General features: G+C 34.6%; 1 protein-coding gene across 3 annotated transcripts in view; it reads left to right on the top strand.

Annotated features, from left to right (window-relative positions):
• ATRNL1 (attractin like 1) overlaps positions 1–16,755 on the top strand; it is a 435,468-nt gene that overhangs the window by 214,846 nt on the left and 203,867 nt on the right. For all 3 annotated transcript variants that reach the window (XM_033066085.2, XM_033066084.2, XM_033066086.2), the window contains exon 25: positions 3,505–3,566. In XM_033066085.2, coding sequence (XP_032921976.1) covers positions 3,505–3,566 — 62 coding nt within the window. The remainder of the gene's footprint in view (positions 1–3,504; positions 3,567–16,755) is intronic.

The raw sequence follows: 16,755 nt of genomic DNA, 5'->3' as shown, positions 1-16,755 counted from the left end.
TTATGTTTCCAGGTTTAATAATTAGACCTTCTATCAGAGTTTTGCCATGTATTTATTTTAGTTTCTCTTATTTGTTCAATTTTTAATTTGTTAACAGGGAAGATGGAAAAATTGTAATAACAGAAGTATTTGTTCATGCTGTGAGAGCCTGAGCAGATAGGAGTTTGCTTTAGTGGGTAGTGTCATGAAATGGAGAACAGATTATAATTGCTTTTTGTGTACATTATTTGACTATATGAAACATTTTCATGGATTAGGTTCCTGTTTTCTGCAAATGTCTGATTTTGATTTAGTGCCTAGTTTTCCTTTTGCACGATTGGTGTAGTTAGAATTGTGGAGATGGCTTCTTGACACTATATTTTTAAACAAAAACTCAAAGTTCTAAGGGCAGACTTGCTATTTCCATATGAAAGTTGTCCCTGAGTTAGACTTTCAAGATTGTCTCATTTTTGTCATGGAACAGATCTTGACCTATTGTTCTGTAGGACTCTATTACTGCTGCATGTGAGAGTCAAGGTAAGGATGAACTGGAGCAATGGGAAAAAATGAATCCATTTCTGCAGATATTAACTTCTGAAAGCTGGAAAATCTGTGTTCAGAAGTTGTTCCTCTTTCAACAGACCTATTCCGTCCATCATTATTCAGTGTGAAGTGTATTTCCTACATCATGTGCATACCCAAACATGAAAAGTTAAGAAGTACCCTGCATTGGAATGTTGATTGCAGTGCATCCTTGTATCAGTGCTCTCTGGCATATTCTGCTGCTTATCTGACTGTTGAATCCTTAATTGCTATAAAGGATTTGCCAGCAGTCACAAAGCCTCGTCTTCCAATTTGGCCACATATTGTTTAAAAAGTTTGTCTGCTTGCTTTTTTAAAACCATATTTTTTCAAAAACTTTAATGTGGCAGAGAAAAATATAGACATGTCTTTTCTTTGTGGAAAGAATCCCCACAGTTAATTTATCACTTTTCTTCATAGGCTTTCCTATCTCTTAAGATGTTGAACTGGAATATTTATATTCTATATTTAATCTTTAGTACATTGATGTTACTTTGATCTGATGAAATACAATTGCAGTTCACAACAACAACAGTAATGATAATAATAGCAATAACTCATAGAGGTTATCCTTTAGTATAAAAAATTATGTTCCACACAGCACTTGGCTCTGTTCCATTGGAAATGATGGGATCTACAAGCTTTTTAGATATTTTGGGGAAACTGAAAGCTACTAAGGTATGATACAAATTAACAAAGGAGATATTTGCCTCCAGTATCTTTAAGTCCAAAGTAAAAACCTTGGGTTGAAAAAACTCTTTTTTACTTGTACCTTATCTACATAGGCACCAGCAAAAAGACAATTACATTCATATCTATATGAAACCCCAATGGAAATAAATCTTTTTAATTGTATTGTGGTTCTTTGTATCAGTCCTAGGTTCATGACACTTACTTGCTTCTTTGTGGTCTACTTATAATTAAAATATGTGTTCTTTTTGTTAATATTCTGTGTTGAAATTAGTCCAAGATGCATGATACTGTTCTGAAAACACTGTGGTTCATCTTTTAAACATGAACTCTAATGCAATTATTAGAAGATGTTTGATTAAAATTGGAAATTACTTTTGGGATGAAACTTTCTGTGTTTCTGCTTTAAAGTGTGTGTATTTTCAGGAAAATCCCATACAACCATTTATTCTTCCATAAATTCCCAAACAAGGACACCTGCAGTAGAACTTTACATTTATCTTAAGTAGATGACTAGATTAATAGAAGTTGGGAAATATGGAATAATTCCTTTTGTGTCCATTTTTGTGCAAAAACTTTATATCCCTGATGTTTGGACTATGCAAATCATTTAATTATTGATAATGATATAAAATCATTGAAATATAGTAGATCTGCTTACTTCATTTTTATTGTGTGTTGGAAAAGAGAATTAGAGGCACTATAGTTTCTTTAAAAAAATCGAGGTGAAATTTGCTGGTATGACTGAGATAAGTTTGTGGGATTTGATTGCAGACTGGAATTGTTTCTAGACTCACAGAGACTCTTAAGGAATTCAGACACCTTGAATGAAAATAATTGTAGTAATGCAAAATCTAAATGTTCCTTCAACAAAGAGCATTTCACCAGGTCACAAAAGGTGAACTCTATCAAAACTGTCATATTTTCTCCTTGTGCTAGTTCACATCTAAAGTATGGTACTTGTAAAAAACATTCTGGACACACCAGGAGTGAATTTGAGTACTAAATAATATTTGAAGTAAATCCAGAAAGCATTTAAAATATAAAAAATGAATTTGGAAAACTTTCATTTTTGTTCAAGGTATACTTAAATCATTGTTTATACTTGGGATGCACTTTTTAATGTGCCAAAGAAGTCTTCTGGTCTTTTCTCAGATGTTATCTTTTAAGTAATTAATCTATGTTTAGCTGTGTTTGGCTGGCACAAGACATGGTATAGCTTTGACCTAAAAGAAAAAAAAAACCAGAAAAAAAGTAAATTCTTGAGTATCAGGAATTATCACGAATTATAATTTCAAAAGTTTACAAGTGAGCTATGAAAGAGATTCAGAGTAATTTGGTGTAATTACTAGTCAAGATCAGATCTTGAATGCACAAAAATTTCTAAACCAAACAGTTATTTGAAAGGAGTATAAATATAGTTAGATAAACACTTTGTACAATTCAAAGTAGAAGATTCTCTGTATCTTTTTGATAGTTATAAACTGAAAAACTGAGCAAGACAGACTTATGGATATTTGTAGATATAGCATAAATATTAAGTAATGTTCTTAACATTAGCAAAAATACTTACAAAAATAATTATAGTCAGTATTGCATGCAAGTGTGAATGTCTCTATGTATATGCTGTCTTAGAGATAATTCTTAAATATTCACAAAAATTACAGCAAGGAGCTGAACTAATGCATATTATGGTGAGGCTGTAAAAATGTAACCCAAAAGAATATTTATTACTTTGTCTTTAAAGTAATTTGCTTTGAAACAGTTTTACTATGCACCAGATTTATCTTTTTTAAAAATTAAATTAACATATGCATTAATTTTAATATTATACAATTAAAATATTTTAAATGCATAAATTTAAGCACTATATGTTGTTTGTCTTCTCTAAAACCTTATTTCAGTGTTGTTATTAAAATGGAAGATGGTGTTGGTCAAAGCAGTTGACTATAAACAAGACAATTTATAACAATATGATTTCTTAATATTTTTCATATTGTTTTTATTATTCATATGAAGTGGATATTTCTATTAAATTTACTTTAGTATAAGTATTATATTCCATTGCTTGTATTTTGATACCAGCAAGGATATGGGAATTAGTTGCTCATCTCACTTTATCATAAATGCAGGTGTGTGCAGACTAGACTGAAATGACACTTGAAAGTAATCAACCATGGAGCCATAAAGCCCTTGCCTAAAAAGAGCTGTTGAGTCTGAAAATGTTGTAATTTACTTCTATTTTATTTGCAGATTGCCTTCTCACAGCACAATACTATCATGGATCTGGTGCAGTTCTTTGTCACCTTCTTCAGGTAAATTGCTTTTTTTTTGTCTTCTGACTGAAATTTTGATGATTCTCCCATCAAACCAGTATCTTAACCAGCTTCTGAATCTTGAGAAATGCTGAAAGGAGACCTTGAAATTCTGTTCCAGGGGAGGGTCTTGGCCAATTAAAGGCAGCTGCTGGAATCTTGCATTATATAATTGTTTATTTCATATTCAGTGGTACAGTCTTCACACCTCCTAAAGATTAGCTGGGTTTGTACCATATATTACAGTGATTAAGAAAAGACAGCTAAACCTAACTAATTCATCTGTGTGGTTTTTCTATAAACATTTTTATGGAATTATTTAAATAATGGCTCTGTTCAATGGCTTGTTATTTCTAAGAAAGCACAGCACGACTGCACTAATGTTTTCATGTGTTAGAGATTATTTGTGAAAGGCAGCAGCTGATGCCTGAGATTTGGTTCTGGCAGCAATGCAGAGATGGGCTTCAACTGCAAATGAACAACTTTTCTAGAATGTGGACAAAACTCCACTGAAAGTCTTCTGAAAAGTTCAGCTAACTTATAAAATGTCACAAACTTGAATATACACAGATCAGTTACAGTGCTTTGAAATCTTGCTGTGAAGATATTTCCCAATTACCATGAAGTGTACACAAAATATGAACAGTGACAGACAGGTATGTTCATCAAAATTTATGAGTTCTAGAACAGCCATGACTTTATTCCACAAGTTCACAGTACAGTTTCTCTGTTGACTTTAATCACTGTGCTCTGAGGAATTGTACCTAAAGAATCAGACTCTTAAATACTGTGAATAGTCCAAATTCTTTTACTGCTGTTGCCAAAAAGGGCACAGAAATGAACAGAGCCTGAGGTTTTCTGTACCCAGGTCACTGGCTAATGGAGAAGGGTTTAGTCATTGATATAAAATATCCCATTTCTCCTTATCATTACAAACAGAGCAAAAAATTGCTGATTTCCTGAAGGTCAGTCTAGTGGTGTTTTGGGTATTTGACTTTTTTTATTTTATTTTATTTTATATTTTGGGGGTTTTTTCCTTTTTTTTTCCATGGGGAGACAGCAAGCTCTAAAAGTGATAATGATTATGCAAATATTTAGATTACAGCCCATTATTCTGCAATTAATGCTTGATCTGCCAAGATACTGACACGGTATATCCTAGAACAAAAAAAGTTTTAGAATAAGATAAAGATGAATAGAAGTTATATTGAAAAAAATAATCAGAATATTATTGAAACTGTAGTGCTTCAGAACATGATATGAATTGTTAAAAATTCCCACCCTGTTTAATTTAATTCTTTTTCTACTGGGAGGTTTTGTTGCAGCTACTGTTCAGTGACCTTTTCTCTAAGAATAAAAATGCACTCTAAGAGCAGTAACAGATTCCAAACTGTCTTACAGACAGTGTGCATCTGTGTTGCTGTGCTCAGTGCCTTGGAGACTTTTAGCCATCACACAAACTGAGCAGTCTGTGACTTTTTTCCTTTCCACCTTCTTTGAAGAAGTACAGATCTCATTGGAAAATTTCACAGGCAGCAAATGTGAATGATCTCCCTTACACTGAAGAAATGCAGTATGCACAGTTAAATAAAGTATATTTCTGTATTACCTTGACCACTAAACCCCAAAATATACTAAAGTTTGGCACTTTTTGTTTGTTTCAAAATCTAAGGGATAAAGAAATCTTTGTTGTTTTCAAGTCTTACATGAATATATGGATTTAGCTAAATAGGTGCCAGGACATTTTAGACAATTCATAAGGGTATGTGGAACAGCTTTAGTTTCTGAAAATACTATTTACTTCTTTAGATCACATATAACATCCATGAAAATTGGTTGTTCAATAATTGTTAGTTTTTATTATCCATTATATGAGTAAATCCTAATGGAGAGCTTTGAAACACTTGATTTCTGTACCTGCTTTTAAATAAAATGGTAACAGTATAACAGAATTTATAACAGTACTCAAGCAATTCCCAGATAATTATTCATATTAAGAATCTGAAGCATAAGTTCTGGTAAGAAATGTGGTTAAATCTCATAATCAAAAACCAGGCAAGCATGAAATTGGTGCAGATGACAAAGGTTAGCTGTTAATGTATTTGTGATGGAAATGATAAGCAAGTGCTACTGCCAGAACTATGTTTTTAAAGCCTTTTTCAAATGCATGGTACCAACTACTAACTCAGCAGTCATGTTCTCTGAACTCCCAGAACTATTACTGCCTTGCCTCTGGTACTTTGGGTGAAGCTGGCTGACTTAGTAGAATATTTTAGTCACTTTTGTAACATATCTCCATACTGTCATAAATTACAGAATCTCCAGGTTTTAATAAGTAGAGCATTGCTAAACAATATGGACTCTTTGAAAATCCTTTTTCTGTGTGTGCTTTAAGAAATTCTGTGAAAAATTATGGTCATTTAGGATCAGGGGTGCATTCTCTCTATTAAATCTTTCTGTGAGCAGTGTAAATGAGAGGAAACAATATTCAAAATATACCCAGTGCTTATTGCAGAAGGAGGGGATGGGTATTTTGGAAAAGATGAGCATGAGCTACAACAGGAATTGTAGCAGATGCTGAAGAACCAGATTATTAACTCCATATGTAGGGCTGTATGCTAGAGTCTCTGAACAGTCCCTCCAGTTGTGTTCCCTGCAGTGGGAGGGGGTGGCTGCATTTCAGCAGATTCAGTCTGGGCTCCTGAGAGCTGCAGTGCTCAGATCCACAGCCCTGGGGGTGAATTTGCAATGGGAGAACCCCTGCTCTTTACCAGCATCCTTGTCTGTATCCCTGCCTTTTGTTTCTGTTAAAATGAAGGATGGTAAATTAGTGCTGGATTTTGGTGTGTTTATTGTTATAAGATCCAATATTGATCTCCATGAGAAAGACAAAAATTGTGTTGTGATCAGATCACATCCACCATGGCTGGGGGGACCTCAGCAAATCTAGAACTCTTATAAATTATAATATTTTATAGTAATATGAAACTCAAGTTATTGTCACAAAATGGATTTTACTTTTGGGGCTAGAATAAAATTGATTTTTGCTTAATGATGCATTAAAAGTTTTCACCTCCTTTAGAAGCACAGAGCTGTTTAAATTCCAATGGGGAAAGCACATCTGTACTGTGGTGGGCAATTTGAGTTGTGTTTCCTTTCTTTAAATATTTGTTTTGAATTGTTGGATGTAGCTTTGTGTCTTCTGCTCTCTGAATCACACAGAAGCTTTGCCATCACTATGGAGTTATTTGGTGTGTTCATATTTCTGGAGAAGGCAGCCACTTGTTACTGGCCTGCAGGCAGAGGAGATTCCCCAGTACCTCTGGATGAGTTGCTCATCAAAACAAGGGATGAGTCACTTAATCCATCCGTGAACAAAACTGTCTTCCATTATTTTCTTCCTATTTTTCATCTTTCTGTTTGTCCTTGAAGTCATTTGGAAGTGTGTGAGCGCAATAGTGCTCACCATATTTTGATTTCAACAGACACTGTTCCTCAAAAACACAAAATAGTCACACAGATATCTGAAGATGGCCTATGTGCCTGCTTGGTATAAAACATGTGTGGGCTTCTTCCTTCCTTTAAGTCAGTGCATTTAAAGTTTGGAAGTCTCCCTTCCTTTATGTATCAGTGAGAGGTGTTCACTGTGCCTCCTGAAGCTCTGGCATTTCCTCTTCTCAGGGGTGTGTCTTTCTACAGCTACATGGGATTTTGTATCCCAAGAAGTATCACAGATAATTCATACAATGTTTTTGTTTTGATTCCCTCCATTTTGTACTGTATTTTCTTAAATCCATTAGTCAGTTGTTCTCTTGGACTTCAACAACTTTAGTGCTCACAGCAATTTTTCTTCTAGACTTCTTAATCCTGGTCACTTTTTTGTGAAACTTCAATCCACCGTACTTTAAACAAAAGAACTAGAATAGGTTTTCATCTGTGATAAATGGACTTGAAATTTTGCTTTTGTCATTTAAATTCCAAAGAGAAGAAATTCAGTCTTTTTATGACATGTACCAGTTGCAAACTTAACTTCAGGAGTTTGCTCCCAGCCATAAAGACTACTGTGAAGTGGAGTGAGAGCTGATGAAGGCAAACAATAACAAGACAAATAAAGGAAGTAAAAAACACTAGTGTTTTCCTTCAGGCAGTAGTGTCATTGTCCATTACAGCGGGTGACAAGCAGCTTTGTGTCTGCAGGCGCGGTCCGTGTGACGTGCTGGGCGCTGAGTGACAGCCAAGAAATGAACAATCTCCTCGTGGCAGGGCAGAAATATTCCAGGTCCCCGTGCTCAGCTGTAATAAATCACAGAAAGAGAGAAAAGACAGGGCTAGACCACGTGCTATGATGTGAATTTCATACGTATGACAATATTAAATCTGATTATTCCTTTTTAGAAGAGACGTCTTAATTCAAAGGAATTCATCTTCTCTATTGGAATATTAACGCAAATATTCCACTAAAATTTCCTGGTACCAAATGAAGCATTTTGTGGGGGAGGTTTTGTTGTCTTTCTAGTTTATCTGTTGGAATCCAAGGTAGTGATGGTATGTTTTGTCAATCAGAAGCAAAATTATGGAAATTCTACTATGGACTTCTAAGAGTCACACTTAATAAGAATTATACAGTAAAAAGCAGTTATATAATCTATTCAAGGTTTTAAATCTGAATTTAATCTTCATATGTGGCCCAATCATATTCTATATCATAGTTGTTTTTCTGTGTTTTCAATAATTTTTTTTGTAATATTTTAGGAAAACATAAACCACTTAGAAAAATTATATTTCTTTCCTAATATGTTTTTGGTCTTTATTAGTTGAAATTCTAATATCAGGTTTAGGGGAATGGACCTTTGTATTCTTTTCCAGTACAATTACAGAATTTTTAGTGTTCTTCTTGAATGATTCTTCTTTGGCCTGGAAATCTAAAAATCCTTGCTCTGTCCTCAGGAAAATTTAATTTTTACAGGGTTTTTAATAAGGAAAGTTATGAATTTCTTACACCTACTCCTTTGAGCGTATTTGCCTCTTTGGAAAGAGTATCAGAAATGTTACAGATTGAAAAGTTTTTTGGAAGATGTTAAATTTCTTCATTATATTTCATTCAGTCATGCTAAACAATGCTGACATGGTATGGTGGCTTTGTAAACATATTTTATATTTCTGTGATGCATTATTAAAGAATAATGGCTGCACTAGAGAGAGCAGTGAAAAGTAAGAATGAGTGAAAATATCGAAAAAACAATGAAAACACATTCTTGAAACAATGGGAATCTTTTGGTTTGGAAGGCTGCTGAAATTTAGCATTGGTGACAATTCTTCTTCCCTAAATCACTAGCTGACAATAATTAGAACAAATGACTCTTTCTTCACTCCTCACTTCCCCTTAATTTTAAATCCTGAATTAGCATAAATCAGGAAGACCATTGCAAAAAAGCAAAAGTAAAAGCACAACAATTTTGTAATAGAAACGATATATTCAATTTCTAATTATTCTGGAAAGCTACCACAAAAAATAATAAATTCTGTATTTCATAATTTGTTCAAATTTCAGTGGACATATATATATATACATTTCATATGGTTGTTTGTTTTTTTTTTACATGTAACATCAGTTATTGAGAGAAATATGGAGGCTCTCACCCATGAAGGGCAAACCCATAAAATTATATGAAATGTGAAAGTCTTTTCCATGACTGAAAGAAACATAATCACACTTAATGGGTGTGATGTTCTATTTATTCTGTGGAGATTAATTTCATTTTACATGAGATTAAATCACTTTGATTGTAAATCTTTTTTATTTGTTGCCTCAAAGAGGTGAAAGGAAGAACTGTGGAGGGTTAAAGTTCACATCTAGAGCTTTATTGTGTAATATATTTCAGAGTCCTTTTACATGGTTCACTTTAGTCTGATACTGGATTGGCAGATTAAATGGGAATGTTGGTCTCTCAGTAGCTCCTTGGTGTGCACTGCATCCATTTTCCCTTTTTAGCTGAACATAAAGGCTGTTTGTATAATTGATCATTCATTCATGCTTTGCTATAGCAGCTTGTGGTATATTTAATATAAAACCACAGCTTTGTGGATATATGCATGAATTATGTATGTAGGAAAATAGAAATCTAAAAAATGTATATGTGCTTTTTTTATAGTTCCTTTTTAATAATTACTTTATTGAATAAAGTTATTTAAAACCTTCCCTTCATTCTCTATAACATTGTGGCACATGTATATACTGAAAAAATGCCAATACTTTTTTTCATCATAATTTTTCTGCTAATTACAAATTCCCAGTTCAAACATTTCTTTCGTCTTTACTTTCAAGGAGATTTTCGATGTTTCATTGCACAGGAAAGACCAATAAACCCAGGCTTTGCAGAGGCAGTTGTCAGAGATGATTTTAAACTGTTATGGGAGTTTATGCCTTGGGAGAGGAAGGATTAAGTTGGTTTTCTGTATTCAATATATATTAATAAATTATTTAGCACAAAACCAGTAGCTATTCTAACAAATTAATACATAAAAATTAATATAAAATGCAGTTCACACCATTGATACTTCAATCTCCCCATTTCCCATTATGCATTCAGAGCTTAAATTGTAAAGCTTTATTAATACTATTATTGAAGTCTTAATTTATCATTTTACTTAATTTTGCTTGTCTGACTCAACAAAATTATTTTCACAATGTTTCTAATAGTAATTTTTAGTGTGCTGCTCTCCAGACTTACAGCATTCTTTTGGTAGTATCGTGGTTTTAACCATGACAAAGTAAAACAAATATAATGTGGATATTCTTTTCTATGCATTCTTACCAAATGCAGTGTTGAGCCTGGGCAGACCAGATTAGGAGGCAGATATATATATCTTATTAACTCTTAATCTGTTTTGTATAATTTTGGTAGTTGTGGACATGTGAGAAGAGAATTTTAAGGGCAGTTGTGTGACTTCCATGAGATACTTTATGCAACAGTTATTTATGGGGATATATGGATTTTCAGGACTGCATCAAAAAATAATGTTTTAATCAGTCATCTGGATAAGAAGAATTATCCGTGTAATTAGTTTCAAATGAACTTGAAACTTGTTGCTTAACTTGTGTGAATTCCATTTGAGACACAAATAAATACAAATTTGCATTTAAATGATTTTTGGTAATACTTTGAGTTTTAAATACCATCGTAGATACTTTATCTCATATTCAGGCATTTCTTTAACTCTGCAGTTTGGAAAGCAAGAACTGTGTGTCTGAACCCTCTGTGTGACTTTTGGATTCACATTTTCCTTGGATTCCTTTAGTTCAGAAAGAAACTGGAGGTGCAGGGGGAAAGACTGGAATCTAGATCTAGGTTGATGGAAGCAGCCCTGTCATATTTAAGGTTGTACAACAATGACATTTTGTAGCTGAAGAGGGAAAGATTGCTGATCTTGACTGATCAGCTGCAGAAAATGGAGTGTGGGAGTCAGTGCATGGAGCTGCTGGTGCTGGGGGTATTGTCATGACAAGCAGGAATAGAAAAGAACCTTCCTGGATCACCTGGATGGTGATGCTGGATTTGGGGCAATGCCTTTCATTGGCTGTGCCAGCCAGAGCCCTCCCTGAGCAGGAATTCAGCACTCCTGCCTCAAATGTCCTGGCTCCACAGCCAGGATTTATTTCTCTGACCCCACACACTGCATTACCATGAACTGGAATTTGCATATCCTACTTCCTTGCTAACCAAGACTACTTTTCCCTAAGTCTTTACACATTTCAATTTGGAATTGGAGTACTTCATTCCCAGAATCATTCTGAATTGCTAATCACTGAAATAGTCCTACTTATAATGATATTTATAAAACTTTGTGATTCATAGCAATTTAATTGATCATTAAAAATTTTAAAAATTACACTGCTGTCATACATATCAGACTTCTAATATTATGTTTACAATGCTTTGTGCTTCAGATAATCCTGTTGAAATCTTTGGAGCTGCTTGTCATGTGTATACCAGTTAACACAAGGATGGCTGAACCCAGCACATCATAATCATAAACACAATGTTCTTGTCAAATACAATGAGAGAAATCAATTGCTGTGACAATAATTGCTATTTGAAGTCATGGTGTTAGAAAAATAATTGTTCAATTATTTTTATTTTAGAATTGTGCTTGCTTTATAAAATATCAATTAAAATGGGCTCTATTTGCCAATAAAAAGATGGTAAATAATGTGTTGGGAAAGCAGTTCTTAGAAAAACAGTTAATGTTAATGTTAATGTGATCTGTTAGGAAACTTTTGCAGTACTTTGAAAATATTAACTAAGGTATGAGACTTGTTTTCTTTGCATATATCCACATTAAAAAGCTTTTTTGTCATCAGTTTGTTTTACTGAATATGTTAAATTGTTGCTCATGTCAGTACTAGAAGAGAAACAATAGAGCGTGGGGTCACTGTTTAGGTTGCTAATTAGAGGACTGTACATTTTTGTGCCCTTGTCAAACAAAGATCAACAGGCAGGAGGTTTGTGGATACAGAGGGATATTTAATTACTGTCTCAGCACAATAAGAGTCAAGTGATTGAGCAATAATTGCCCTGATGGCCCAACTCCTATGCTCAAAAAAAGACTTGGGAGGAGCCTTTAAAATATGTGTAAATATATATATGTAGGCGGTAAATGAGTCTGCTATGCCCCTAACAAACTTGGTGAAAGGAATTTTGGGAGCTTTGTCTCTTTGTTGGTGAGCAGTGGGGACAAACAGATCATTCCTTGGGCAAGATGGAGCTGGGGACCTGACATCCTCACTGAATGTATTTTTTTTTGTCTTTGAACTGGCTTTTGTCTTTGAACTAGCTCTGGTTTAGTTCCATGGACTGACAGCCCCTTTGGGTTGGCAGTGAGCATTGCACATCTTCTAATTCAGCTCCAGGGTTGGTCCACAGGGGAACTCAGGCTCACTAGCCCATTCCAGATCCACACTAAGCCAGCAGGGCAGGAATTTCCCTTGGAACACAAGGATGGGTCTGGGGCGTGGGGACAGGGTGATGGCACTTGTTTTGTTATGTTTACCTTCCATTTACAGTATTGATTCTTAAAATATTTATGCTTAGCTCATGAAACAGTTCCTTTTACATCCCTGTAAAAATAAGTAAATTATTTTACTCTTTAAAATGTATTACTTTGATACAATATGTAATTTATAGGCATTAATATGTAATGAAAACAAAGGGATTCCATAGCATACTTATAATGTATTCATAGTATTCATAGTCACAAACGTGTCATTAGTTCATCTAAATAGTCTGATCATTACATTTCACAGATTTTCCTCTCTATTTATCCATGCAATGTAAGTTTCTTTAAGGTCATCTACAGATTTTATTTCAGTTTGCCCATAACAAGCAGGAACACATCCACTAATTCCCCTAACTTTTTGGTTTTCTGCTTAAAGAAACACTGAGAAACTAATTTCTGAGTTATGGAAAACACTTTCATTTCCTCAGCCAGGTATACAATATAGCTAATATATATTTAGTGCAAACTGAATATACCTAAATATACCTCTGAAAGTAAAAATTTGCTTTGTAGCTTGCAAAAGCAGTTATGCAGGCAGTAATTATTCCTTGCATTTTCCCTTCTCTTTCTATTAGTTCTATTAAATCACTATTTCTGTTTTCATACAACCCAAGGCCCTTCTGGGAGGAACATCTACACACCCAGACATCCCTGGTGTTCTCTTGCAGCCTTTGTTGCTTGGCCGATTTCCTCTGCTGTGTTGGACACAAACTGTGTTCAAGACTTTTTCCTTTGCAATTCATGGGTTCTCCAATTGTTTATTGTCTCCAAAATCGTGCTAGGACAATAACTTCCAATCAATCTGTAATTTGGGCAGCTGGTGATGGATTGCTCATTTTTAAGCATGCTTTTTTAGTGCTTCCTCCTGTTTTGTTCCTCATGGTTTGAAGGGGAAACTGTGCAAAGCTGTACACTTATCTTCTGGAACTTTATTTCTTTGTTCTGGAGAGCACAAAATCTTGATAGTGCTTGGGCTGCTGTGGTTTTAAGAGTGTCTTAGTATGGCAGTGGTTTTATTGGAAAGGTTTACATTGGTAAGCGCAGAAAGTCATTCACTCTGTACTCTGGGTTAGCATTTCATGACCCATGTGCCTTGCAAATGTGTTTATCCATATATTGGTTTATTTGGATGTCACTCAGAGTCTCAACTGGAGAGTCAGAGATGGTGGACATAATCTGTGATCATGGGGATTAACTGTAGGCAAGTTGCCACTTGATCTTTTCCAAAAGTGAAATGATTAATTTGTAAAGTTACTGTCAGCAAAAGATTTTGTCTATATTTGGAATACTTTTTGTGGGGTTTTTTTTCTGTATTCTCTCTATGTTTTCCAATCTCCTTTCAGAAAATGCCAATGGCAGAGCTTTAAGAACAAGTCTGATAGTATCTGTTTTGGCAGTACCTTGTAGAGTGATAAATTTACCTCTCAAGTGCTGCTTACTATTGTGCACCTGAGTATTAAGGTTGTTTTAACCCTTTTGGTTTCAGCATCCAGCAGTAACTCATACTGAATTGTCATTCACACTGGTCTCTAAACTGGTTTGGGAATTGCTTCATTCCAAAGGGGAAATAAATCCTTGCAATGTAAATGAGGCCTGACTTACTTGTTCTCATAAATACAACTTAGCAGTGATTGTATATTAAAAATAAAAAAAATCTAAAAATTGACAATTTCTTTATCCTCTGTGCCATTAACCATTATTAACCACTTTTTCCTTTGTGTCATGCATGGACCGCTCAACTATTATATATTTGTCCCATCAAAGCCAAGTGCATCTGAAACTATGGGAGCTTTGCAACCCATCTACAACTTCCTTTTTCTGATGGTTCTGACAGTTTCTTTTAAACTGCCCGATGGCCAATTTTTAATTCATTTAATTTGCACTGCACTTTTGTTTTTTTGTATCTCTGTCGAAAGGAGGAGATAAGAAGTATAATGGGGGACTGGAGACCCATCCTACTGGTGTTTTACATTTTTGCCTGTGATGTTAATGTCTTTATCATGGCTCCCTTCAACTCCCTATTGTTTCAAAGAGAACTTATTTCTCCTACCATTTCATTGCCCTGACTGCTGACTGCTTCCCTTTATAGCTTTTAGGTTCAGCTTAGATTTTTAGAGATAAGGTGATGGTTGCTTCAAGGTACAGGCACACTACAGATTTATGCACTGACATCCCAATGCTTTCTGGTTTGTTCTTTATTCCTTTACTAATCTCTTTCAACATCCTATTTTCTGTTTTGACTGCTACTAAACATTCAGTTGATATGTTCAAAGAACTATCTGCAATGACTTCAAGATCATTTTCTTGAGTGGTAATTGCTAATTTAGAACCTATCATTGTGTATTTGTAGCTAGTTCTGGTGGTTTTTTTCCTTGTGCACATTGCCTTCAGTTCATTGTCACTGAATTTCATTCTCTTATTTTAATGCCAAGTCACTCTGTATTGTGAGATCCTTTGCAGTCAGCTTTAATTTTTATTGCCCTACATAAACCAAGGATGTTATCTCACCACAGCCTGGAACTAGGTTAATTTCACAAAATCTTTTTTCAATGTCTTTTCTTCTTTAGCATGAATTTTGAATTTTTCCCCTTTATATTTAACAACCCCACACACAAAAAAAAAAAAAAAAAAAAAGAGAGCGAGAGAAGAAAATAAAATATTTACTTGAAAAGATTATACAAAAGCCACATTGTCAATGTTGCAATTTCCAATGGTTTATAGTATTTTATGGGTGTGTCTTTGAGACACTAATTTCTAATTTTAGCTTTGCAAGTAATTGATGTTTTGACTGATGACAAGAAAATTTAGTGTGTGACCCACTCCACTGATGTACAGAGCACAAAATCAATTTTCTGAAGTCTTTCAGCCAGAACTCTGAATATTTTCTATTCTACTAACTTAAGAGGCCTGCTCAAGAAATTAATAAATATGAAGGACAGAATTTTCTAAGGGTAGAGATTGTGTTCCTGGTCATAATAAAGCAGTCACACAGTGCAAGCCTCTCTTAGTTTCTTGTCCCTTGCATGTATTAACCTTTTCTAAATTCCAGGAGCACTGAGTTAATAATTGCAAACAGAGTTGCTGTTGTTTCACTAGTTTAGTGAGTTTTGGAAGGACTGTAGAGGAGAAGAAGGGTGAGATGCTTGCCCTTACTGCATGCACAGCATCCCAGTCTATAGCAGCACGTCAGTACCCTGATGTTTCCCTAAAGCATCTGTGGCAGGTACCAGTGGGTTGGTTTTTTTTTTTTTTCAGTTCTGCTCTTCCCTAGACACCAAAAATAAATTTACAGTCCCTTGTACTTGCTTTTAAAGGGAGACATTGGTGTTATTTTGCACCTGTGCACAGTACTGCTCTGAACTATGCTACTTTCAGAAATCTTGGTATTTCCTGTATTAAATAATATGTTTTGAAGCTTTTTGGCAGAAAAAAAAATTGTGGATACCTAGGGCAATTCATTAGTTAGTGTTGCATGAATTGAAAGCACTGTGTACAGCAGAAGCGCCTATTTGTGGGAAAGTTCTCCACACAATTGGTAAATCCACATAATTATATAAAAAACTGTCTAAAAATTTGAAAGATCTTCTGAGTGATTACAAGTGCCAGCTTTAGAAGCTTTTTGTCAGTATCCAGAAATACACAAAAAGAGGTTGAGAGTTCAACGATCTCTCTACTAAAATACTTTATGGATTAGAAGTTACAATACGGAGACATTGAAGCAAGAGAGAAGAGATATTCTCTGATTATGCACTGCAGGTGTTTTAATTTTCTTTTTTTCTTCTTCTTCTGTTGTGTCTTTGGAACTGTAATGTGGTGTGTCCTTGGAGATGTTTTCCCTGGGCAATTAACCATAGAAATAATAAGATAACACAGGCCTATTGTCATGTGCAAACCCAGTTCCTCAAAACTAATTATACTCCCTGTATAGTTACCCTTCCTGCATCCCTGGAAATTACTCAGAATTTATAAAGGGAAAGAAGTATAAATTGGTATAACTTTTTTTTTTTTTTGCTATATTTCATACTCTTTTTCTGTCTGCTAAACGTGGAACATGCAGTGCATATTTGTGAAGACTGTTGTGGGTATGTGGATGGTTGTACTGGAGCTTATCCCATGCTAATGGAAGCAGTGC

This window comes from Catharus ustulatus, chromosome 8, assembly GCF_009819885.2.
Source record: "Catharus ustulatus isolate bCatUst1 chromosome 8, bCatUst1.pri.v2, whole genome shotgun sequence".
Lineage (NCBI taxonomy): Eukaryota > Metazoa > Chordata > Aves > Passeriformes > Turdidae > Catharus > Catharus ustulatus.
The sequence above is the reverse complement of the archived record's forward strand: the minus strand, read 5'-3'. Positions and strand labels throughout refer to the sequence as shown.